The sequence below is a fragment of the Pangasianodon hypophthalmus genome, chromosome 24 (genome assembly GCF_027358585.1).
Source record: "Pangasianodon hypophthalmus isolate fPanHyp1 chromosome 24, fPanHyp1.pri, whole genome shotgun sequence".
Taxonomy (NCBI): Eukaryota; Metazoa; Chordata; class Actinopteri; order Siluriformes; family Pangasiidae; genus Pangasianodon; species Pangasianodon hypophthalmus.
In genome coordinates this window covers 7,354,049-7,379,820 of record NC_069733.1, presented here as the reverse complement: position 1 = coordinate 7,379,820, position 25,772 = coordinate 7,354,049, and the positions used below count along the sequence as shown (strand labels likewise).

Sequence of the window (25,772 nt, the reverse complement as noted above, 5' to 3'; positions counted from 1 at the left end):
TATTTTCCCACGCTTCTGTTCCTCTTCCATTAATTCTTCCTTTTAATTAAGTCTACCGTGGACAGGCCTAGTTTCTGGCAGTATGTATTAACGAGCTGAAAAGAGATGGCAGCCGACGCAGAGCACCGTTTTTTATTCGGAGTACAAGAGACAGGGCCATTAACAAAAACACTTACCAGCAACCATCTTTTTTCCTCCATGCTAATACACCAACAGCGCAAACCAAATGTACATCTGCATGTTTTTTTTTTCTTTAAAGTAGAAGGAAAAGAACATTACCGAGTCCCTTAGAAACTGCATGACCTCCTTGCTCAAATCATTTTTCAGTCCGAGTAGGTTATATTTAAATGAAGCTATTTCTGCAAGATTTTTTTGTCCCCTGTGTCCTGGAGGATTTTTTTTTTTGTTTGTTTTGTTTTGGGAATTTGACTTTTTATAAGATTAAAGGTTCCCTCATATTTTTAAAAAAAATGTATATAATAATGTTTTAAATATAATCTTTTGCATATCACTGAATATATTGATATTATATATAAGTTTATATATCAGTTTTTCCTGATAGTATTGCTTAAAAGACTAAAAGAAATTAGGTTGAAAAGTATGTATCAAAATGAAGTGGCTTAAATTACAGTACAAAAATGACAGATTCTGAAGTTTCTTTGTGATGTCTATCTAGATATCAGCTTCTGTTTTTATTACAACTCTAAGTGCTTTTGAAAAGGAACACAATGAGAAGTGTATTTCTAAATAGATAATGAAGGGAAGGAAGAAAGAGAGTATAGCAGTAGTATCCTGAATGCTTCACACTCTTCACCTCTTCAGCATGGTCTGTCTGTTCTGCTTCTCTAGCCATCTTTAATTAAGACATGCTCGACAGTAGGAACCCTTCCAACACACACACACACACACACACACACACACACACACACACACTGCTCTCTGTGACAGTTCAGCGATCTGGAGGTCCGGCTGTTACGTAGACCTCACAGCCTGGTCCGTTCTTCCCAGGAGAACCAAGGCGGCCTCAGGAGCTCTGATTTCACACTGCTTTCCCGCCATAAAGCCGCCGCTCACAAGCTTCTCGAAGAGGCACGGCCCTCCCAGGGCCCCGCTGTTTCAATCGGCCGTGGCACAGGGTTACGGGACATGGAACAGTGCCTCCTCTAATAGAGAGCTCAGAGAGAGAGAGAGGGAGAGAGAGAGAGGGAGAGAGAGAGAGAGAGAGAGGATTTGAGGGAGATCTTAACCTATTCTCATGCTCTGTTTTTACCTCACTTGCACTCCAGTGTACAACAGGCTGGTCTGCTCCCCTCACTCGGTCTGTTCTTCGGTGTAATTAATTGAGGCATTTATCTGGAGTACCTCCACTCCAAACCAGCAGGATAAATGGGCAGAGTGTGTAAAACCAACAGTGTTTAGGGAGAAGGAGCTCCATTCAGTGATGCTCCCGCTGGATGGATCTTGTGAGTGTCTATCATAAATCCAGCACCGTTTAGAATCCACCATACATGCGCTAGGATAAATTTATGGAATTTATAGCATTGAAATAATCATGAACATGTATTTCATACTGTAACTGTTGTACAAAAATGTTCAATTCTTTTTTACGACATCATTCCAGGTTTAATGATAAATAACAACTGCTTATAGAGAATATATATATATATATATATATATATATATATATATATATATATATATAATGTTTATGTTGTTTATATATATAAAATATGCAATAGCGGTTATAAGGGCTTCCGTCTACGTTTCTAGATTTCATTTAAGCTGAAAAATGTAATTACTGTGCCGTGTATTTGCACATCAAATTGGAGCCAAAATGAGGTTGAACTCATCTCAGCAGCTGAGCCAAAATTAACCCGCACACGGTGTCTCGCCGGCCACACCTGGAGAGTCAAAGTTTCATCCAAGGCAAAGCGTGAAATGTGCTCAGACAGCCACCTCACAAACAAGGTCAAAGTTCGTCGCCTGGGACAACCGCGTGTCATAGGAAGGACCATGCAGGATATGGAGTTTGTCTCTACATTTTTCTGCCTATCAATTTGCATTAATTTAAGCATCCACACTGTTCTGCGCAGCTAAAAGCTGAAAGATGCCGACATGAATGCTCTGTTTAGACAGAGAAAATCAGTGTGTGTGTACAAACAATTAGAAATGTCTAGAAGAGCTTAATTCACACATTTCTAATTTATTCAGGTTATCTGCAGAGCGCTTTACTGCATGATAGTTCTTGCAGTGCAAGTGAGATATTAAAAAAAATCTCATGGTGTCAATTTATATTCACAAAGCACCATGTGTTTAATAAGTGTATTAATAATTTTAATAAACTATAAACCAGCAATATGCAAACAAACAAATTACACTAATTATAGTGCAAATTTGAGCTAAAGCACAGGATAAAGGACATTGCAATGGTTTTATACACTGCATTTATTACAAATATGAACTTATCCAGCGGTGGCCGATCAATGAGTTCCTGAAAATGATAGGGCTTGTGACAGCCAGGACTTTCCATTGATCACAGTGACATTTATTCTGCACGTCAACGTAAATGTCCTGCTTTTGTCGCACCGTTTTTATCAGCCCTCAAAGATCAATGGCAGTCTGGGAATTAATGCATAAGACATACTTTTACTTTGTTGTTATATTATTTGTGATATTAGGAACCAGGTAATATTGTTTTGGGAATACGTCATGTCTTCTGGCTCACCTTGTAAAAATCTTGTTTGTTTACACATAATGAAAATGCTCTCAAGTGGCTTGTTAAAATTTGAGAGCTTTCACATTTAACTGTTTTTAGCAAATTTTCAAGAAATTGTATCTTCTACCTAGTATAAAGTGCTGCCTGCGATATCTTTCTTCATCAGCCCACTGTGGATGACCAACTGTGTCTGTGATAGCGTGTATGGAATTGTGTGTGTGTGTGTGTGTGTGTGTGTAGTTGTGTGAAAGAGCAGTTTTAAGGCCATGGGCAGCGCCAGCGCAGAGGCTCTTATCTACCTATGTGTAAGTCAACATATCAGTGGGACATGGGACCCTGACACTACGGACAGGCAAAAATGAATACATCAAATCAGAGCAGTGATGATAATCATGTGTTTTAAGGGCAGGGGAGGGTGTAATTTAGCCCTTCGGCCCAGCCTGCCCCGGTTTTATCAGGTAGTGAGAGTCACTACCATTTTGCAATGCATCAGCCAGTGGATTACACCAGTCTGTAGTTGATAAAGTTAATGCGTTTGTGTGTGTGTGTGTGTGTGTGTGTCTGTCCCTTACAGGCAAGAGTGACCCTTTCTGTGTCGTAGAGCTCAGCAATGACCGTTTACAGACACACACCGTGTACAAGAACCTCAACCCAGAGTGGAATAAAGTCTTCACATTGTGAGTTTCTATTGGATATATAGTTGAGTGGTCAGAAGTGTGTGAAAGTTTTTTTTTTTTCAGTCACGGATTAATAAATGTAACACTGTAGGCAAAATTTACATTATTCAAATAGTGAGTCTCCTATAATATTACAGCTACATAATGAAATATTTGTTCTATATTTAAAATATAATTGTTGTATTGAAATAAAAAAAATGACAATTAAGAGCTGAAGTAGATTTAAGTCTCATATTAATTTAGTTTCATGCCTGTAGCTCTACATGGAGTTGTTAGATATAAGTACATTTTTTTCCTTAAGGACCAAGATTAACCTAAGGATGAAATTACACTCCCTTTGCAAGTCCAATTATTGTACAATACAGTAATGTGCCATACATAATTTCTCATATTAGTTTGGAATTTAGAGGTTGTTCCGTCGATGTTTTTTCATAATCTTTCAATCTGCCCGGCTGGAAATTCATTTGTGAATTCCCACAGAAAGCTGGGTAATCTAGCCTCTCCTTGGAGTGCCCGTCTCTTTAAGAATAACCTCATTTTCCTCCACTCTTTAGCCTACTTTTCAAAGATAGCATTTCACAGGGAGAATCACTGCATCTTTTTTTAACCCTCACACAATGGAGCCTGTCACCATGGCTTTAAATAAATGTATTTTTTACCATGATTTCAAAGATATTCTTGAATGTTTAATATTAGTCAATGACTTCTTTTCCATTCCCACTGCGGCTTGATTTTCTCTTTCAATCAGCAACGTGAAAGACATCCACTCCGTGCTGGAAGTTACGGTCTATGATGAAGATCGGGACCGAAGTGCTGACTTCCTGGGCAAAGTTGCTATTCCACTGCTAAGCGTGAGTCTTTACTGAGTACAATACTGACTAAATAAAAAAAAAATAAAAAAATGAGTATTCACTAAAATGAAATTAAGAATTATAAGCATATTTAGTAAATAAAAGTGGTAGAATCTACAAAAAATTCCATAAGACTCTCACTGAGATTTTTACTCTGCTCTGTAGAGTATGATAAAACTAACCCCCGCCAAAAAAAAAAAAAAAAAAATCATGAAAAAAGAATGAAAGGGGAAAAAAAAAAACTAGAGAGCGTAATGTGTGCTCCCAGGCTGATCCCCCAGGATAGTTAATTTGTGGCTGACAGTGGTCGGGGCGTAATGAACAGGTACTTGTCAGAGCCGCCACAGTTGTTTTGGGCTCTCTGTCAGATGCAGCAGCTGGGGGTCAAAGGTCGCGCGGCGAGTGTATTCAGCTGGGTATTGCCAGACAGACGGCTGTCATGTCCCTCTCCCACAGATCCAAAATGGTGAACGGAAAGCTTACGCCTTGAAAAGCAAGGAGCTGACAGGGCCAACAAAAGGGGTCATCTTTCTCGAAATAGACGTGATTTATAATGCTGTAAGTCCCTCTCTCTTTTTCTTACTCGTCCCCCTCCCGCTATCTCTCTTCTCTCTTTTTTTCTGTTTGCTCGCTTCAACACGGCCGTTCCTGTCGTTTGAACACTGGCTGTCCCCTTCATCCTCATTTTCTCTTTAATTACCCAAGGCTTCTCTCTTCTTAGGCTTTTGTTTGTGGGTGTCTCTGTGTGTGTGTATGTGTGTGTGTGTGTGTTATGGCCGCCATTTTAGGTGGCAGGCGAGAGTGCAGCACATGACTGTGTGGCATTGAACGCGTGAAATGGAGGAAGAGTAGCCGATCAGCATTACTGTACTGATGGTCTATGAAACGTCATTTTCATCATGAACGTGATTTTAAAGTGAAGTAAAAAGGGTTTTTGTCATAACCTGATGTTTGTGCGTAGGTTAAAGCGGGACTTAGGACGCTGATACCCATCGAGCAGAAATATATCGAAGAAGAGCCTCGAGTTTCCAAACAGGTATCAAAATCATTGTCATTAACACAGTGATAATCAAAGAGTGGTGTGTGCTTGATGCACAATATAGACAGCAGTGTCACTCTCTCTCTCTCTCTCTCTCTCTCTCTCTCTCTTCCTCTCTCTCCTCTGGAGCTGGTGAATAGAAATGTCATGCTGTCAGTTGTGGGAGTGCATAAGTAGATTGGCCATCCTTTAGTTTGGCCCTTGGTGGCACCGCAGCAATGCACCTCATTGTCGGTCTGCTCAATGTGTCCCCCTCGGACAAAGAGCTGAATCGGAGGGGCTGTCCCAAATCAGACCTGTCACTGACACACACACACACACACACACACACACAGTTTGCAGCACAGTTGAAGGATTCTGAGCAGTACCGAAAAACTGCAGACTTTGCACTTTGACATTCTTTAAAATGTGGCCATGTGTACGTGTGCATTCACATAAAAATGTTCCTGCACTAGTAAGAAAGACACTTTAAGGCTCCAGACAGTACTTTTTCTTTCTTTATAACTTCTGAGTTGACATCTCAGTTCTTTTGCTGTTCGTGTATATTCTCCGTAATGTCATATAACAGTATTGCTTTATGCATGTACTTTTCAGTAGTTCTGTGACTTATTTCACCTCTCATTTACACCTGCATGGTCGGCCAAATAGCACACAAAATAGCTGAGTTAAAAGGTAGAGAGTCTCATTCTGAGAGTGTGACAAAGTAAATGCAGATATTTGCAATGATCAAAGCTTTGTAGTGTTGCAGCCATTATGCGACTGCATGCGTTTCATCTTGCTAGCGACACCAGACAACAACAATTATTTAGAGTTCAGACTAATTCTGAATTATGAATAATGCTATATTGTTAAAAAGAAAAAGGCAGCATATTCCTCTTTTATGTCTCTAAAATATAATATAATATAATATATAAAATGGTATAAGCTGCCCTCTGGTTCTCTCTTGGCTGGATTCTCTGTGTGATTGAAAAGCCATTTCGACTTGGTGCAGTTTTCTGGTATTTTTCCTAGATGACAATACCATGGGACAATAGTGCTTTTCCAGTCTCTGAATATTTGCCAAAACTCGACTGGGACTTCAAAGTGTGGCTCGATTGTTTCCGTTTATTTACCTCATTTTGCATGCCAGATGCCCTGATGCAAATGGCAATGTAACAATTGCCAAAATACACTTATCTTCTGCTTTGTAATTTGTGTTGTATGGCATAATGAGATCATTAATTTGTTTTCTTCGTAACAATTCATATCAGATTTATAAATACTTAACGCTGAACATTGTTTATACAGCATGTCTCACAGGGTTTATCGATAAGCGGGCAAATGGAAAGCCAATCACTTTCCCGTCTGATTCCTTATAACTAGAGGTGATCGATATGACAAAAATAATATTAGAAAACTGGAAGATTTTTTTTTGATGATATGGGATATATAACACAATATTAAAAGTATCACAAAAACAGTGATACAGATTATCACTTATTGACTAATGACCTTAACAGTCTCCTTACCGTAAATTCGTTAGTTCATGACTATAAATAAGACAATTGATTATGTTCTGTTTTGTAGTGGGGCTTCATGTAACCACTTTTGCCATTAAAAAAAAACGTCATCATTTCAGTAAACAGACCAGAGAGGGTACATAAAATAAATCTGTGAACATCTATGAGAACTCTTCCCTCTCTGGCTAATGTCTCTACCTCTGTATTTAAGTCTCTAGTCCGATGCCTTCTGTTAAATAATTGACATGAATGCATATTGGAATGCAGATTGGATAAACTGAAACTGAGGATCTGCTACAAAAGGGATGCTGGTTTGTGTTTTTAAAACTAGAGCACATGATCTAGGGCTAGTTTTTTCCCCATGTGTTTGTTTAATGTGCTACAATATTATTTCAAATACTAAGTTTGCTGTGCTGAAATACTTTACCGCCTCTGAACCTCGGCATGCCAGCTGATGACCCCTGCCTTATACCATGGCTAACGAAATACTTGTATTGTATTGTAATAATGCATTCATAAATTCCATGTACCCTACTGAGCATTTGCTTAAAAAATAATTGATTTTAAGATCAATTTTAATTTGTAAGGCAAATATATAACATGGGAACATCAGAGACTCTTAGTTGTATACCGTTAGCCTGTGGGAATGAGAAACTGGAAAGTTCTCTACATGAAATATTGATGAATTCAGTTCGAAGTAAGCAAAACCTATAAATGCTGGTAAGTAGTATGGTATAAATGAAATAACACCTGCTGTCATGTCATGATATTTAAAAAAAAAAGGTGGAGAAAACAGCACTCCTCTTTGTGTCATGATGTTCTTCACCTCTATTATTGTTCATTATTTTCTTATATACATATGGACCATTTCATAAATATGGACCAGCCCTAGATTGGATGTTTTTGCCTTATTTGTTTGTCTTGCTTTGTCTGTCAAATAGGTTCGAATGTAACACATGACTGACACGTGTCTCTCTCTTCCTCAGTTGCTACTGCAGAACTTTAACCGAGTGCGGCGCTGCATCATGTTCCTCATTAACACTGGCTGCTACATCAACAGCTGCTTCGAGTGGGAGTCTCCTCAGAGGAGCATCTGTGCCTTCCTTGTAAGGAGCCTTACACACACACACACACACACACACACACACTCTTACAGGCCTTGAGGTACTGGCATGCCATGCAGAGTGAAGTAAATTGTGCCAGGTACTAGAGCAGTGATCCAGCAGCTTCTGTCCCCAGCTTACACTCACATAACCATTTTCTATTTTTCAGATTACAACGTTTCCAAATTTTGCAAACTCACCACTGAAACTGTGTATTTATCTGTATACAGTCAGGGTGCAGGCTGTCTCTCTGAAACTCTCACTACATAGTGAACAGGAAGTATAATTGGACAGCCGTGCTGTCGCTTAAAGGACACCTTCTCTTTAGCGTGCTGTGTGAGTGAATGCTAACAGGACAGTCGTGCTAATCCTGCTCTGTGGCACCGCATAATATGCATCAGGATCTGTCCATCGCAGCGTTAACGTGTCTTTAAGGACTGCTGTGTCGACCGTTAACATTTGCCGCTTGACACATTTTAATTTTGCTACAGTTTAGAAGGAGCCGTCTGCATCGATCTGTTAACATTTAAGTTCAACATTTTTTGACGACGCTTTCTCGGCTGTTGGGGGGAAAAAAAATACATGAATGAAAATGCCAAAGAGAGAAATGTCAAGAGAGTGTGCTAAAAACATGAGGTCACACCTGCTTCTTCGCTGATGTTTAGTTGATATTTAACAAAAATGTTTGCATGGTGATTCGACCATTTTGTCTTCAAGGCAGGCCTGTTTTTGACTAAATGTAAGTCCAAAAATAGGAAGAGGGAGGGGGAGAGGGGGCTGCGATATGGCAAACGAAAAATAATTTCACAATACTTTTTCGAGATTTTCACAATGCACATTATGTGTCACAATGTTCAGCAAATCAGTATTAAACTTCCAGCTTATTATACAGTTATTCATCTTAAAGCACATTATTCAGTGTTTGCAGTGAAACTAATAGGAATCATGTAATTACAGAAGTGAGGAATACGAATCTGAGGTAAAAAATATCAGTGTTTCAATGACAATTTTATTGAAAAAAGGGAGCAAATGTATAAAAATGAAGTCTAATCAGATAACAGTTTTAGAGCGTAAGTTGGAATTTAAGTGCTTTTATTTAAGGTCTAATTTTCTCAAAAAAAAAACATATTGTGATGTGATTTATCATAATATCATATATATATATATATATATATATATATATATATATATACACACATATATGTGTGTATGTATATATTAATATTATCGCAGTCATATAACTTCATAGTGGTAGTCTTCATGTTCCTGCGTAAAAGATTTCCTATTCTTGAATTATTTTTGAACACTTGATTTTATAGCTGTGCCAAATTTTGACTTCATACACAGAACGTATTATTCAGGTGTTACACAATTCTTAGCTTCTCCTATACCTCCTATAAAGGTAGCCACAGCAAAAGAAACACTCGCATTGCGCACATGAAAATGGCTGTGAGGTGAAGCAAGCTCTCTGATTTGCTATTCTGGTATTTTTAGGTCGGCGCCTTTGCCACGGCTTTATGATTTTTTAGGTTGCTGCTTTGTTGTTTTGCTGTTGTTGTTTTGTTTCTGAAAACACTTGCAAAGTCGAGAACTTTTACCGCACATTTGCTGTAGTGTGTCAGGAACCCTTGTGCCTCTTGTCTGAGTTGGAGTACCCTCATGTTTGGATGTACACACACACACACACACATATGGTGATAAAGTGCCAGCTATTCATGACCACACAACCTCCAACAATTACAAAGCCTGAGTTTGTGTGTATGCGTATCCAAAAGGGACACACTCTTCCTCCCTCTCTGAACACCTGTAAGCCGAGCGCGCTGACACCCATCCGTGCCGTGTGAAAGTGGCCCGTTGTGGGCAGCGGCGGTGTCGGGTTCAGAGAGGCCGCTTCATGCCAGCTCTCCCCACCCTGAACCCCGGTGCTCCCTGGAGTGGGCAAGCCTCACCAACTCTTCCTCCAAACAAATTTGCTGTAACTTTAGCTGCAATTTGGCCTTGAATTGGGAGCAAATAGAGCAGGTATTGTGCATGGGGAATAGGAGCGCTGCACGGATGTGTGTGTGTGTGTTCTGGCTGTGGGGGCTTTATTGGAAGGAGGAGGTAAGAAAATGATACCCGGCGCTTTCATGTGGGGTAAAGTAGGGCTCTTATCAGTGGGAGAGCTAGGACAAGAGAGCTGCTGCTACAGGAAACTGGAGCAGCCCTCACCTGCTTTGCATTTAGATAAAATAAACCCATCCAAGAAAAAAAGGAGAGAGAGCGAGAGAGGAAGGGAGGAACAAATATGTCATGGTGTGTGTGTGTGTGTGTGTGTGTGTGTGTTTGTTAGACCTCACACTGTTTCAGTTTAGGTAAATTATCACTAAGCACTAACAATAACAAGGGCATGCAGGACTGACCGTGATCTTCCTGCAGAAATGATAATCCAAGAAAAAAAAGAGTATTCAATCATAATAACTATCACTTTTTTTTTCTAATTAATCATTAATAATGAAGTATTCGATATAGCTCCATTATTTAACACACATAAATGAACTGAAGTGAGCCATTTTGAGCGCTCCATTTTCATAAATCCCCACAAAGGTTGAGTGCATATTGACAAATCTCCACTTTTGATGAATGCCAGGAGGTGGCAGTGCAGCATCACTCAACAAGAGCGCACATCCCAAAAAAAAAAAAACCCTCCAAAAAAAAAAAAGCTTAGCCAAAAAAGCGCTGCATGAGTTATTGACGTCCATAATCAGCCTCTCATTTGGCATATTTCTCTCCACTGTTGGCACCATTTAAAATAATCAACACCACTATGATGACTCAATTTCTGAATTCCAAGTAGAAGAGCTGTTGCGGGGTGTGTTGGTAACACACTTTTAATGTGCTAATTCTCAAATGCATTCTCCAAAGTGGTCATACCCCACTCCATAACTGCAAGTGCCAAAACGATATTAAAATCGGCTGCCAGAACTGTCGAGTCCACTCTCTTCTTCTCCAAAAAAAAAAAAAAAAAAAAGAAAAACAGAGGACAATTTGAAACACTTGGCTGTTTTATATATTTCTCTCTAAAACCAGAGAGATAGTTTTGATACTTCATCATGAGTTTTTATGACTGATGTTTAAAATCGAATTAATATTTAAATCACTCTAGCAGCGCTTCATATCGGAGTTGAACATAATGACTGCAGCTTACTTATATGTGCTAAAATGAACAAGTAGTGTTACAGTTATTAATCAGAGGACTGTGTTAATGGAAAACAAGGACTGTTCAAAAACTAATAATCACACATTATAGTGAAGATGAATATGTACCTTTTAACTAGATGACTTTTAACTCTATCTTGGGAATTTGTAGTAAGCAATTAGAAAATTAAGCTTGTTGAAAGGTAAAGAGGTTCTGCTTTCCGTTTTTTTTTATTGGCGTCTCACTTTTTATAAGGATGTTTACTTTTGTATTTTATAAGCACTCACTAATAAAGTGGAGAGAATTTCTACTAAAGTTTCTATCTTGAGGGACAGTCCAAAAGGGGAGCTATAAAAATCCACTATAAAGGTATACTTAAAAAAATGACCAGCTTTGTGGGAAGAAATGTTTTAATTTTGTAGCTGTCCTGCACATTACCTTTTCAGATATTCCCAGTGTTCCTGTCTGCTGAAACAGGAACACACAATTGGTTTAAAAAAAGATGATTTTCATTGCATATTGTATTACTGAGAGGACACCGGGAGACTCGGTGCAGGTGTGACGGTCTGAACAGTCTGTGCACTGGACCCGAGTTCAAACCCACATGGGGAATTGACTAAGCGAGGCGCTGAACAGTCGGAGGCTATTATGACTTACCTGGATGCACTCTGACAAAGCCTGCAGTCGCACGTCCACAGATTTGGTTTCTGTCCTCTTTCTTTCAGTGTGGTTTTCGGGATGGTTTTTTCGAGGGGGGGGTTGTGGCTCTCCTCTCTCCCCTGTGAGGGGGTCTTTAGAGGCCCCTGGTCTGGGCATCAGGCTGTGTGTAAGGGAGAAGGGTCACCTCCGAGCGGTCGAGGTGTCGACTAACGTTGCCCGTCAATCAAGCTCTGGCCCTCAGCTAAAATCCGAACTCCACAGAGTGCGTCCAGCGACAGGTTAAATAACTGGCCAGACATATGAAAACAAGATGGACACTGAGGAGCTGAGACAAAGAACTGCCATTTGCTTTTGTAAGTGAGAGATTTGTAAATGATTCATTAGGAGTGTATATGATTTGTGGGCTTTGTGTGATTAAAAAGAAATGGAATAAAAATGTGTTGAATTATATTAAAAATATACATAAGTTACTTATATATACATAAAATATGACATTATAATAGTTTGGTAGAAAATATATAATAAATTCGGATTAAATATATAATACATTTTATTAAATATACAATAAAATGTATTAAATATATAATACATTTTATTAAATATACAATAAAATAAATCTATATTATATTTTGCTAGACCAAAAAAATATCTAAAAAAAAGGGAATTTAAAAAATAATAATTATTATTATAAGTAATTAAATATGAAATGTATTTCCCCTCATATGTTTCTTATTCTGATCTCATGAAGTAGGATATTTCTACCTTAGGCTATTTCTGGAAGATTTTGTTTTGCTGCTTTTGCAGAAAGGGTTTTTTTGTAATGTTGTTCTCGTGAATTGAATATCATAGTATTTTCTTTTTGCAGCACACTGAGATTTAGAGCACAAAAGGAATAAACATGGTTAACATCCCTCTACTGCTGCAAAGAGTGGGATGTTTCACGGAAGGTTTAAGCAGTGCTGAATTCATTCAAAGAAAGAACAGAGAGCCTTGAATGATGCAAAGGAAAAAATATAGGTGTGTGTGCGTATGTGTGTGTGTGCCTGTAAAGCTTGTTGAATTATTGAAAATGATTCTTCTCTGTTCCCTGAATACCTCTTTATTAAAGGAAAAAAAATCCTAAAGAACAGTAATATGTTTTTTTTTCTCTTCTCTATTACACACTACATTCACTGTCAGTACAGGAATTATTTTGCTCTGAGCGTTATGCAATGCTTTTGGCAAATTTATCTATTATTCATCATGTTTATCTTCGTTTTGCTATCCTACATGGTACATAAAGGTTTTTTTTCTTCAGATATACACCCCAAAGTGGATAATAATAGATTTAACTATCATTATCATTTTTTTTTAAATATTCATTCTACGCATTCGTCCATGTGTGTTCCCTTCTGCTGGTGTGTGTTCATGCAGAGCAGTAATGGATGGTGCTGGAGCGATGAATAGCCATATTGCTGACCCATCGCTGTACCACTGCATCTGTGTGTGTGTGTGTTTTGTTAAGAGGGGAAGGTTAGGGTCATCAGTAGGAGTCCACTTAGCACTGCGGCATCCTCACAGCTACTTACAGAGCATGACTTTTCTAATATAAAGTTTGAAGAGCTTGAAAACTGACTAGTTGTCTGAATATTTTTTTTTTTGCTCTGTAACAATATTACATTTACATTGTATTAATATTCATTGTAGTAAACATCATAACTCATCAGCTATTTCATTCTGCCATATTTGTTATTATCATGGGTGAATGAAATTGTCACACCCTGCTGTGCTTCATATTCAGTTGTAAATATGTTTCACCAAAATAATCAGCGTGTGGAAATTTTCATCTTAGGCTGGTGCTTTTTTGATGAGCAGTTACATTTTCCTCGGCATAACTGTGGGTTTTGATTAATAGCTATTACAATGAAACATGGATGGAGTCCTAAGTTGGGGCTTGCGTATTTTTTATTGTCTTGTTTCGCTAATTAAAAAGGAGCACATTCATTCGAATGTGCTATATGGCATGCATCAATTTCAGCTGATCGCCTGGAGTAGTCTCGAATTAATATTGCAGCTTCACAAATTGCTGTGTGTAGAAATTGATAAGATAATCGGCAAGGCTGAGGTTCAAAGTATTCAAAGTATTCAAACCTATATAGCCTGGTATATTTACAGAAATAAGCAGTGGTATAGTGTGGATTACTGTTGTTGTGTTCCTCGGCGGAGGAATGGAGTGTAATCTTTTGGTCATTCAGAGCTGTGTGCTGTATCCGGCACGTCGCTGTAGTTCACCGGAAGGCCAGTGGTCTGTCTGCGGTTTGGTTCTGAATATACTGAGTGTGTTTATATTGTGTGAGTGCACTACTTTAGGAGAAGGCAGCTCTGTTACAGAACTGTGTGCTTCATTTGCCTTATTCTCAAATTACAAATAAGCCTCATAGATAGTCATGCTCGAATTTGATTTAAATTCAAAATCAAAATTTGATCATTCTTGTGGAGGCACTGTGGTGCAGTGGGTGACTTGACTCACAGAGGGTTTCTGACTCACAGCTCCAGGGTCCCTGGTTCGAACCTGAGAAACACAGAACACAGTGTTCTCTGTGTGGGTTTCCTCAGGGTTCTCCAGTTTCCTCACACCGCCCAAAAACATGTCTGTAGGTAGACTGGCTACATTAACTTGCCCCTAGGTGTGAATGTGTGTGTCTGTCTGCGAATATGTCTATCTAGGGTGTACTCATGCCTCATGCAGTGTTACCAGGATAGACTCCAGATCTACCATAACCCTGACTAGAATAAAATGAAGAATATACTAAAGAATATTGAATATTTACTGAATAGGAACGTGTTGTTTTATTGCATTTTGAGCCTGTAACATAATTTAAAACTCTACGATTAAAGTTATAATACAGTTATATGTAACCTCTATGTAATTCTATGTAAGTGATTTTTCCTGTTTGGAAAAAAAAAAAAAATAATAATGAATAATGCCTGCTCTGTAATGAGAAAATGAAATGATGTGCAGAATTAGAGAAATGCCCAGTGTGTCCTTTCCACTGTTCTGCTCTTTCACGTCTAGTCTTTTCTTTCTCTCTCCATCTCTCTGTCCATCTTGACAGCTCTTCATAGTGGCGGTGTGGAACTTTGAGCTCTACATGATCCCGCTGGCTCTGCTGTTCCTGCTGGCCTGGAATTATGTCCTCATCGCGTCGGGAAAGGACAGCAGACAGGGAGACGTGGTGAGTGAACCTGCACTCTCGCTTCAGCGGCGTCTCAGCCTTTTATAGACGCACCTTCCCTTTCCTTGAATTATAGTAAAAAACTAGGTACATTAAAAATTGTGAACTAATTTCAGTATCCAAATCATAGTTGTAGTGAATATTGAACATTTATTATAAAATTATAAATATTAATTTATAAATGATTAAAATTATATATTGGAATTAGAATTATGTCTAAAATATAGAGCAATTTATTTATCATGGATGTTAGAGAAATATACATAAATATAAATTTAAAAATATTTAAATTTATATAATATTTAATATTCAATATTAATATTATTTATAAATGAAGTCAGTTAAATTATATAGATTAAAAGATCTTGTTTGAATTTGCTTGAATTTTAAATATTGAATATGTTAAACCTGACCTATAAATTGCAGCATCTTAAAGAACTTTTGCTCAAAGTAGTATTTTTATGAACAATTTCAAATATTTATATACAGAAGTCAGATATGTAACTTTTCACAAATCATTTAATTGTTTTTAATTACATTGATTTGATTTAATTTTAAAGAATCTATTTCATACCTCTTCTCAATTTTTTAACATGCGAAAATTATTTTTAAAAAGTGTTGAATAGCAATGTTCTCTGGTTGTAAATTGTATTTAAATGTTCAGTAGTAACTATATAGAAAAATATCAAATTTTTGCTTTTTCCAAAACCCACTGGAATATTATTTTAACATGATACAAACCTTTCCAAACAAATTAGATTAAATGATTTTGCTTTGTAGAAATATGCTATATAAGATATAAGAACTACATTTTCTTGGTGTCCTGGATATATTATGGCATTTTCTCTTTATAAAATTCCCTTTATTGTTCTTTTTGAGTTTTCATATCATGTATGTCTGTCAAAGTGAGTGAAACTAAAAAGCGGCGTGCTGTGGAAGGAGAGATCAAATCACTTTCAACATGACTGCTCTGTTTTTTCCTGTAGATGGCGACATTGTTTGCAAAAATTCTGAAACCAGGGACAGAACTCTCCTTCATGTATTTACCTGTCTCTTCACTTCTTCTGTACATTTATCTCCACTTGCTTTAATTTGTACTAATACAAGAAAAAGGCTTGAAGTTAAGGACTATATTTCTATAGTCAGGCAACACACACAGAATGCTGGTTAATACCCGTTTACCTGTTTGCATGTGCTATCCGTCTAGTGTTAACAGTTAAGGGCGTCATTATTTATTCCACACGTTTATACAATGTGCTGTTCTGTGTTTCTGGTAATTGTAAACTAATCTGGATCAGAAGTCATGGTTTCAAAACCAGGTGATGGGTCAAAGGTTATACCTTTGGGATCTGTGGATATAAAACGCACGAAGAATGTGAAAGCTGCGGCCCCATGAGCCCTCAGTCGTTCTTACACACTATTGTTCTGCATTTTGACGACTGTAACCACAACAGATGAGCCACTCGTGGGGCTGGCAAGAGCGAGAGAGTTCCGCTCACTGACACAATAAACAAACACACACAAGCACATACACATGGGGTCTGCTTTTCATTAAACTGAAACCCACTGATGAGCTTGGCCACTTTCTCTCTCGCAGTCATTTAGAGAAGGAAGTTACTTTATTATAAACTCCAGGGGAAGGAATTGAAGTCTTTTTTTAATTTATATATATGTGTGTGTGTGAGTGTGTGTGGGGGTGAATGTGTTTGAAGGTGCATATCTATATAATAATTATGGATCATGAACAGTGGGGTCCAAAAGTGTGAGCCTCCTTCTATTTTGCATTCTTTTTCTAATACAGTACAAAATTTCGCAATGCAGTTTATATTATCAGCTACAGCTTGAATGAAAAGTAGAATTTTTAGTAGGTATGTACTCAACAAGTTTGTGTAAAACCTGACAATCAATTTTAAATCAAATCAGTTGGAGTATCATCTGAACACATGCTTCAGGGAAAAATGAAATTCTGACCTTTCGTACAAAGGCGTTAACATGGTCAGTATCGCAAATTTGCTTAAATTTAAATAGTGACATAGAAATAGTGCAGAATATTGATTACTGAATATTCAAGATATTTCCTTTTTTTTTCAAAATCTCCTAAAACTTACTGATGTTTGGACCCCACTTTATATGCTTTTTCACACACACATTTACATGCAACTGATATGTTATTAATAACTTTTAAATGTTATTTATGTCAGTTGTAATATTTTCTGTGCAGGACTTTACCTCTAGGTTGTTACTCGTCAGTGATCGAGCTGTCCAAAATTGTATCTTTCTAGGTTATGTTTTTTACAAGTTCCATTTAAAAGACCAGTCTGGAGCTCAGTTAAGTGACAAGCTTTCAAAATATTCCCCTAGTAAAAGTTTGTCATTCATGTTTCTGTCACTTGAGTAGCAGTGCCAAGCTCCTGGTGGTTGGCAGGATATAATTTCAAATAGCACTCTGTCTAACTCTCTACTAAACCCACTGACACATAAGTGCAGGCTGCTACGACGCAGCGGCCAGCCTGCCTCTCACTGAGAGTTAAAGAGCTGCCCAGCCTGTGAGGCTTACTGATAGGCTTCTGTGATATCCAGATATATCTGTATAAGCACCTGGGTGGGATATTATGTCCCATAACATGAATATGAATGAGAATGCACTCATACTGAAAGTTACACTGGGTAGAATGTGTATGTTTTGTGTGACAGTCGCATGCCGCCGGCTAGATGGCATATCTCTCATATCTGATGACTGCAGAGGTGAGAAACATTTTCTCAGTCAACAAACTGCCATGAGACTTCATCACTTATCCCCTTACTGCATTCTCTACTTCTTACCACTGGGAACTCTTCATATCGTTCCAACTTTATGGAAAACCTATTGCATCTTTGAATTAGTCAGCCTACCATATAATTCTTAATTTAGAAAGGCTGTTGATGCATGCTGTGTAAATCTTTTCCCCAGTATTTTACGACTACCCCCCTGCTGTTTTGTTTGTGTGCGAGTCTATTCAGTTGATTCCAATACCACTGTAATATGTCCATGTTGCAATAAATATAGGCTATTAAAAATGTGGCTATAAAGATATAAACACACAAACACAAACACACTATAAGTAGGTAAAGGTACATTATTTCTCGTATATATATGGAGTCCTCCATTTTTGTGTTCAACATCTTTTCCTAGTCTTATAAATGTGCTGCGGAATTAACTTCTAGTTATGTGGTTTCCTCTGTGTGGTTTCCGCTTCTTGAAACCAAAGTCATGGCTCTGACACAATCAGGAAAAGAGAAAGAAGGAAAGACCTAGCCACTGCCAGTTGCTTTAAACAACATGTAAAATTAAACCATCGCCCTTCGCCAAATGTCAACATTTGGAAAGTTGTGATTTTTCAAAAGCCTGTAAAAGGGTAATTCTCTTTGGAAGATATGAGCACTCAACCCTAAGCCTAGAGGAAGACTTACACGGAATCAGATTATGTTTTTATCATATATAACCACAATATATTCAGAAAAAAACATACTCCCACTTTCAGCTGTCATTTAATTGAAGAGGGTTGTTACCTCAAGGGTTGACATGCAAGCTCAACTCTTAACCTGTAGTCAGCTGACCCCTGACTCTCGTATTCTTTCCCTGTGCTCTCCATGCCACCCCTCCACCAATTACCTGACCTCTCTGTCAGAGCCTGTTATTGTTAAAAGCTCTTTTTACCATCTGGGAAGGCTATGCTCCAAACACCAGAGTATACTCTCAAACTGGTGTTTCCAAATGGAACATGTTTAGCAGGTCTGAGAACTGTATAAGTAGGCTCCTTTGGTTCCTTAGAGAGGAATTTCCAAGCCACAGTGAATGGATATTATGAGGATGAATTAGGGGTTCAGAGGGGGTGCCACCACCTTTGGATGCAAGTCAGACAGATCATGACTTCTGAACCGAGCCTGTCGATCATCAGAACAAAAATGGACCAGGTCTGTCAATCATCAGGAACCATTTGAGAGCAAATGTAGACCAACTCTGTTGATCAGTAACAAACATTGTAAAAGCCAGAATTTTCTCTATACACTTATGATTTCCCATTATATTACAGTGGTTATAAAGGAGACTCCTACTGGCGATGGTTAGAATTGCCCTCACTATACAGGTCAGAAAGCCACAACCTGGCAACCCAAGCCAGGCTGACATTACCTGTCAGTATCTGGCCCATTTCCTGTAGAGAGCCAGTGATCTCAGTGCCTTCACTGACCTCCCCTCCACCCCCAGCTTCCAGTTAAGTTTGTTTGGAGACCTGGAAGGTTTTGGTGGGGCTCCATAACGACCACTTGGGCTCAGTCAAGCGTTGGACAGCTCAGTTGGAATTGAGAGGAGCAGGGCCCGTGGCGGGCCCTGAAAGACCCACGCTGCTGAATCCACTGGCCCGGAAAACACTTTACCAGATGTTTCAAAGGTGTTAATTATAGCAAATTCTGCCAGAGCTGGAGAAACACAGTGACATCTCTTTCACCAGCCAGTATGCAATTAAGCATTTTAAGGTACTTCTCAGTAACCTTGTCAGTGGTTTGAGGGCAAGGATAATGTACTCCTCATGCTTTTGTCTCTCTCTTTTGTGTCTTATTTCTGGCTGTTTTTCATGTCGCTGAAATGAAGCGTGTATAGGAATATGTGGTAGATGCCATCATGTTTCTCAAGTCATTTTGAAACAAAGGACTTCCATATTTGCATATACCTAAATGCAGTGACAAAGGTATTCAAGACAAGGTCCGACTATGCCACAAGGAATTTTTTTTTATTGTTCTTTTTTTAACCATATTTCCATGTGGTATTGCTTCTAAATACTACACAACCCACTGGAAGTGACTGTGATGCTGACTGTGGGATTGTGCATTGTTTTAAATGCTGTGATGTAGACAGTCAGCTGGAAGACCTGAAGCTTTAGTGTCTCCCATGAGGCTTGATCTCAGGGAGAAGCCTGTCATCGATCCATCACCCTGTCCAACTTCTTGTCTGACGTCAATGTGGAACAAGCTGCCATCATCTCATGCGGCCAGCAAAAGAGCAGCATGATAGAAGACACCTATTGCTTCAACATCATATATATTTCATTGTTCGAGGAAAAAGTCGAAGGTGGTCATGATTTAAACCAAGTGTATTTTCGCTGTATAACTCAGTAAGAAGCTGCACTTTTGTACATTGTTACAGGTAAACAGATACTTGAATAAAGTTTTTCAGTTTCCCTTTCTTTCGTTTTGTCTGGTTTGAGCTGTGCTTTGTCTGTTTTTTTCCATTGTGTGTGTAATTTGAAAAACAAACCGCTTGGATGGAGCTTCATGAATAAAGGATAGGCTGTGTTTTTCCTTACCATCTTCTGGTACAGGTGGGTTGCTCTGGGGGGAAATGTGGAGCCTGTCAAGCCCACCTCCAGTGTCAATCACTGCACAGTGAAATATAAAGGGAAACTAAATGAGAGCCTGTCTCTCAATCGTGATCCATGCTAACTCTTCTTTCAGCTTGGTGCTCTGGCTGTGGGCTGAGTCGACTGGGATGGCACACGAAAAAAAAGGGGTGTGTGATGGCAGGGCCGAGAGAGGAGGAGGAGGAAGATGAGGAAGGGAAGGGGAGCGGTTTTTCAGGCCTTTAATCCACCTCAGTGCCACCACCTCTTCCAGCGATGCACTCCCGCCAGCAAGACGTCGAATCTCGTGCGCCTGGCAGACATGTCTCCGCTCCTCCGTGCCAGCCCCTGACAGGTGACAAAATCAAAAGGTCACGTCACTTTGAACTGGCAGCGTTTGTTGCCCCGCTGATTTCCCCCGTGCCAGTGTGGCTCTGAGTTGCTCACAGGCGAGGTTTGAAGCGAGGAGAGAAGCGACTTTGGCAGCTCCCTACACTTCATCCCTGTGAACTTTTGTACCTGAGATTTTGCTAACAATGTGGATGATCTACACATCTTTGTCATGGCTGCTGCTGTTGTTGTTGATGCAGCCATGTTTCTTGCTGGCAGGGTTTTGTTTACAGAACACCGACTGTGTTTTTGAGGTATCCTCAGGGTCTATACCATGCTACAGATTAGAGTTGAATGTAAGCCAAGGGATGAAAAGCTATGATGAGGCTTCTTACTTGTGGGACTACATGACCCTGGCATGTTTCTGATCTGCAGCACTAAACCCAACAGTCCTCTGATCAGTGTGTTTGCCTTGTAAAGCTCAGCCCTAAAGAGACAAAGTGTCTCTGCCGCGCAGAACAGCACTGAGTCTGACCTGTTATTGCTTAGCCTATTTAGCTCTTTTAGCATACGTAACTGCATTATGCAACCAAGTCTGATCGGCAAAAACAGTGTTTATTCTTCCACTAAATCAATACGTTGACCAATTAGTGCTCCTCTCCTCTCAATCTGCCTCTTTTGCCAGTAGCACCAGTCTTTGACTTAAGCCTCTGCAGGGGTCAAGCCAGAGTCAGCCAACATTGGCATGAGCACAAGCCCTCCCTTTGACCAGCAGTGCTCTGACAGCCTGTGAAGAGGCTGTTTGGGCTGGAGGTGCTCCGGCGAGAGTCCTTATCAGCCTTCCAGGCCTGGGCTCTCCCGGGTCCCCCTGATCCACACGCCGCATACAAAGCAGGACCATGCCCCGAGCAGCTGGAGACGCTAGAGATGTCTTCCATTTCAAAGAGGAGCAAGAGGAGGGGAGAGGGGATGGGGGCAAAAAATGAAAGTATATATCTTCATGTCGGATGGGTTGTCTGGCTTGGGCGTCTATTCCCGGCGCACCTGTCATGGTGAAGGTTAGAATTAAAAGCACAGATAGCACAGTTCTTCCTTTGCTGATAGTGGAGGAGAGAAAAAGTGCATTAACCCTCCAAGATGGATGTCACAGAGCAGGGCTGGGGATGGTGCCAATGCTAGCTGAAAGGCCAGACTGCAGAGGATCTTGCTCTCTCTCTCTCAGTGACTGTCAGTAAAAGACCCACTCTGACTGATTCATGACCTTGTTTTTTTTCCTCAAAAATGCTTTTTCTCCTCTTCATTGATTGCTAAATGCTCAATTTGCACAGCATGATTGATTGTCTTCTTCTCTCAAATAATCGAGACTAGCCTCTACTTAACCCTGCTATTGAAACCACATTACTCTGGTAGATTTGTGCACCCTTTAGCACAAAGCATCATCAGTTCACTCCTAGCAATTCCACCATGTCTCCTGAACCCTCCTTTTGTTTCTGCCTCTAGCAGCATTTACATAAGAGGCTTATGGCAGCATGCACTCTGCCTTTTAGCCAAGACAAAGGAACAAAAGCTATTGTTTGCTAAGTAACAATTTTTGGATGTCAGAGAAAACTCATTTATGTGATGTGGAAAGTCAAAAAATAATAAAAAGAAATTGCTCTTCTCGATAGATTTGGGGGTGGGGGGTGGGGGGGGGGGGGGTGCGATTTGTAGAAATTGCCTTATGTAAATAGCCTACACATGACCTTGAAGCTTTTGATGTGTGATTGACAAGACGAGCCCCAAGAAGAGAAATAACGATCTGTGCATGTACCCTCCTCCGGCAATGAAAATAGGCATGTGATATGGACTCTTTTCGGGCTCCCAGGGGCCACACATGCTTGATGGAGTGTTTTCAATTGACCGAGATAAACTCTTTATATGTCTGCCAGAAAATTGCCTGATATTTGTGCCTGCACCTCTGTACTGGCTCCTCCAGCTTGGTAAATTACGATGGGATGTGTGTGAATAATTAATCCGTCTACATTATCAGTACAGACAGTATTTTTTTTCTTTCAAAGACAGTCATCCATTGACCTTGCATTTTATCATATTATGGGTTCTTTCACTGTAATACATACATTATATCACACATTGTAATATTTTCAATAGGCACAAATTTAATGATTACTTGTGTTTTTTTTTGTTCTTGGTACTAGAAATCATTTGCACTTTTTGTGATATTTTGTGGTCTTTTTCAAGGCATGTATGCTTGTTCCTAAATATTTAAGCGAGAGAATAAAAAAATTAACCAAGGTTATGCAGATGTTTCACAGAGTTTTCTTAATTATTATAATAAATAGAAATATTATTCCATAATAACTGTTATATTTAGGCTCTTTATGTATTTTCTGAGCAGCATTTGGATCCTCTCAGTTGTAAAATATTTCTGCCCCAACTACCTGACATTTCTGTCCCGAGCAGATTCCTTGACCAATCTTTGCCAATTTTTCTTGACATATCTGTTAAAACTCTGCCAGATATCATAGACTGCATTCAGCTCAGGTCAGGAGACAGAGATGGTCGACAAAACTTCTTTCTGTTTTTAATTTTTCCTTTTTTTCACCCAGAGACCATGGGGAATGCAAACTTTTGAACATAACTGTACATGTGCAAGAACTAAAATAGCCCTATAAGCAATAACCTGTTATGGCAAATCTTACTCAGAGACGATCTGAGAATTTGGATTTTTTAGCTGCTTAATAGGTTAATTTCTAAAAGATATGTTATGCTCCTGGGGCATACAGTTTTTTTTTAATATTCTGATGAATGAAAGAATGAAATGAAATAATAAAGTGTCCAAATATTTCCTTATTAAGAAGTAAGTGGCTCTGGGTAGTGAACTCGAGTCCACTACACCTTCTTTTACCTGTATTTGATAATCTATATACAATGCAACAAGTGGTCTACAAGTGTATTACAGACTAAAATAGGTATTTACTGGAGAACAGGATTTGTTCAATGACATCCTGATTTTCTCTAGACACTTGTATGCAGAATTGAACAAAGGTTATTTAATACTTAAATTAACTGAATAGTTAAGAATGAAACCTATATGAATAAAAATTGTTCAAGGTTCTTCAAATCCAGTTTCTTACAACAGATTATACTGAGTGGAAAGATCTTTTGTGCTACACATCTGGCTGTACTACACATCTGGCTGTTCTGCAGTGCTAAACATGAGAGCATAATTAACCTCTATAGCCTGGATAATATTGGTTCACCTTGAGTTTTTGTGCATGCCAAGCACAACTACAATTCAGCTTACATTCATTTCCGATTGTTAAGATGGGTCCTATTGGTGTTCATGTCCATCACTTTTTTCCTTATTGTGTGTCTTTTAAAGAGAATTAAGTGGCCGTAAGTTTGGTTAAGGGGGTTGGAGGACACTTTACTTGTCTTCTGGTCTTGGTTCACTGAAGCGTATATTTTACCACTGTGTCCAAGCTGAAGGTTCAAGTGAAGTTTTAACCTCATGGTTAAGAGGATACAGATGATGGGCTTAGAGAGTGATGCGCCAAAGCTTTACTTTCTCTCACAAAGAATAGTTTTCTTTATGGATATAGTAATGCTAGTCATTGTGCACATGAAATTGATTCCCATTTGTTTCTCTTCTTTTTCACGCTCATCAGCAAGCAGTGGAGGATTTGCTAGAGGGTGAGGACGAGGACTTTGACAGAGATGACAAGGTAATTATCACTCACAGGGACTTAGAGTTTGCGGTCTGGCACAGATTCACAGTCAGATGACTGGCTAAACAAAATATTAGTGAATGCCAATAGATTCAGATGGCCCTCAAGATGTCTTTGACAGTGTTTCATTTTCAAATATTTACCTTGTAATTGCATGAAAACCTTTAACTTTATTTTCAGATCAAATGAGAGTTGTAACATATCTTTTTTATGCTTAAGGTTCAGTTCAAATTTTTTCTTGCTGAGCTTTGACATTTCAAATACATCACAAATAGCTCAAGTTGACAGCTGTGGGTTTTCATTTCAAACTAAGAGCTCAAACTTTCCAAGGAACCTCTAAGATGTTTCTTCAAGCCCAGAATAAAGGTAAATGAATCAGCCATAAATAAACCTGGTTTGAAAGTCCCAATGTTGAGCTTCTGATATTTCTTCAGGCCAATGAAAGGTAATTAATAGCAGGCAAAATGCATGGGAAGACTGATCTGATGCTTGTGACGGGGAATTGAAATGGAAGATGGAGAGGTAACCACAATAAGTGGGTAAATTAAGATATTTTGTCTTCTTCAAAATATCCATACTGTTGAGTCCTTTTTTATGTAAATGGGTCAATATAATACAGGGTCTGTTTATTTCATGTTTTAATTGTATGTACAACTAGAATGGCACCAAGATGCAATGTTTATCCTTTGGCTATTTCTCAACCAAACATTATATGCTTTTGTGCAGTAAGTGTGTGTAACTATGTATATTTATCTAGTGAATTGAAAATTCTGACTTTCTCACCAGAAAGCGGGAAGGTCAAGAACATAATTAAAAAAAAAGCCTCATCTATGTCTCTTGAGTATATAGATAGATAAATAAGGCCAAGATGCTGATTATTAGCTGCTCCTTGTAGAGCTGAGTCATGTATGATTAGGTGAAACGGGTTTGAAGTTGAAACAAATTAGGCTTAAACTTGTGCCTGCATGTGATGATTGTTCCCACATTTTCATTTGTTTTGTCTGGACGGCTTATATCGTGTTTGTCTTACAATTACAATTACCCTAATATGGTGTCCTGGTCAGTGTTCATTTGCTTTGGCAAACCCATAGAGCAAACATACGTTAGTCATGGGGCACTACATCACAAAAGCCATTTCACTCTTGAAGTTTTATCTCTATGCCAACACACTGTTTAGTTTTCATATTTAGTGAAAGTCACAGAGTTATTAAGTCGAGGATCTGTGATTATGATCATTCTAACTCTAAGCACTCTCTAGATCATACACTACAAAACCTACAGTATACTAAATCTCACTGTGCGCATATTTGGACTGTTTTTTCTCCTTCTGACTGCCAGTGTCTCATTTCAGCTGCCTACAAAGTTGAAAAGGGATATTTTTCTTCTTTATTTCTTCTCCCA

General features: G+C 38.9%; 1 protein-coding gene across 6 annotated transcripts in view; it reads left to right on the top strand.

The window, feature by feature from the left end:
* mctp1a (multiple C2 domains, transmembrane 1a) overlaps positions 1 to 25,772 on the top strand; it is a 144,864-nt gene that overhangs the window by 92,902 nt on the left and 26,190 nt on the right. For 5 of the 6 annotated variants that reach the window (XM_053228827.1, XM_053228826.1, XM_053228828.1 and 2 more), the window contains 7 exons: positions 3,291 to 3,393; positions 4,142 to 4,244; positions 4,701 to 4,802; positions 5,206 to 5,280; positions 7,769 to 7,888; positions 14,819 to 14,938; positions 24,312 to 24,368. In XM_053228827.1, the coding sequence (XP_053084802.1) occupies positions 3,291 to 3,393; positions 4,142 to 4,244; positions 4,701 to 4,802; positions 5,206 to 5,280; positions 7,769 to 7,888; positions 14,819 to 14,938; positions 24,312 to 24,368 (680 nt within the window). Of the gene's footprint in view, positions 1 to 3,290; positions 3,394 to 4,141; positions 4,245 to 4,700; positions 4,803 to 5,205; positions 5,281 to 7,768; positions 7,889 to 14,818; positions 14,939 to 15,924; positions 22,270 to 24,311; positions 24,369 to 25,772 lie in introns of those variants that run through there. The other variant, XM_053228830.1, reaches the window with a different exon arrangement.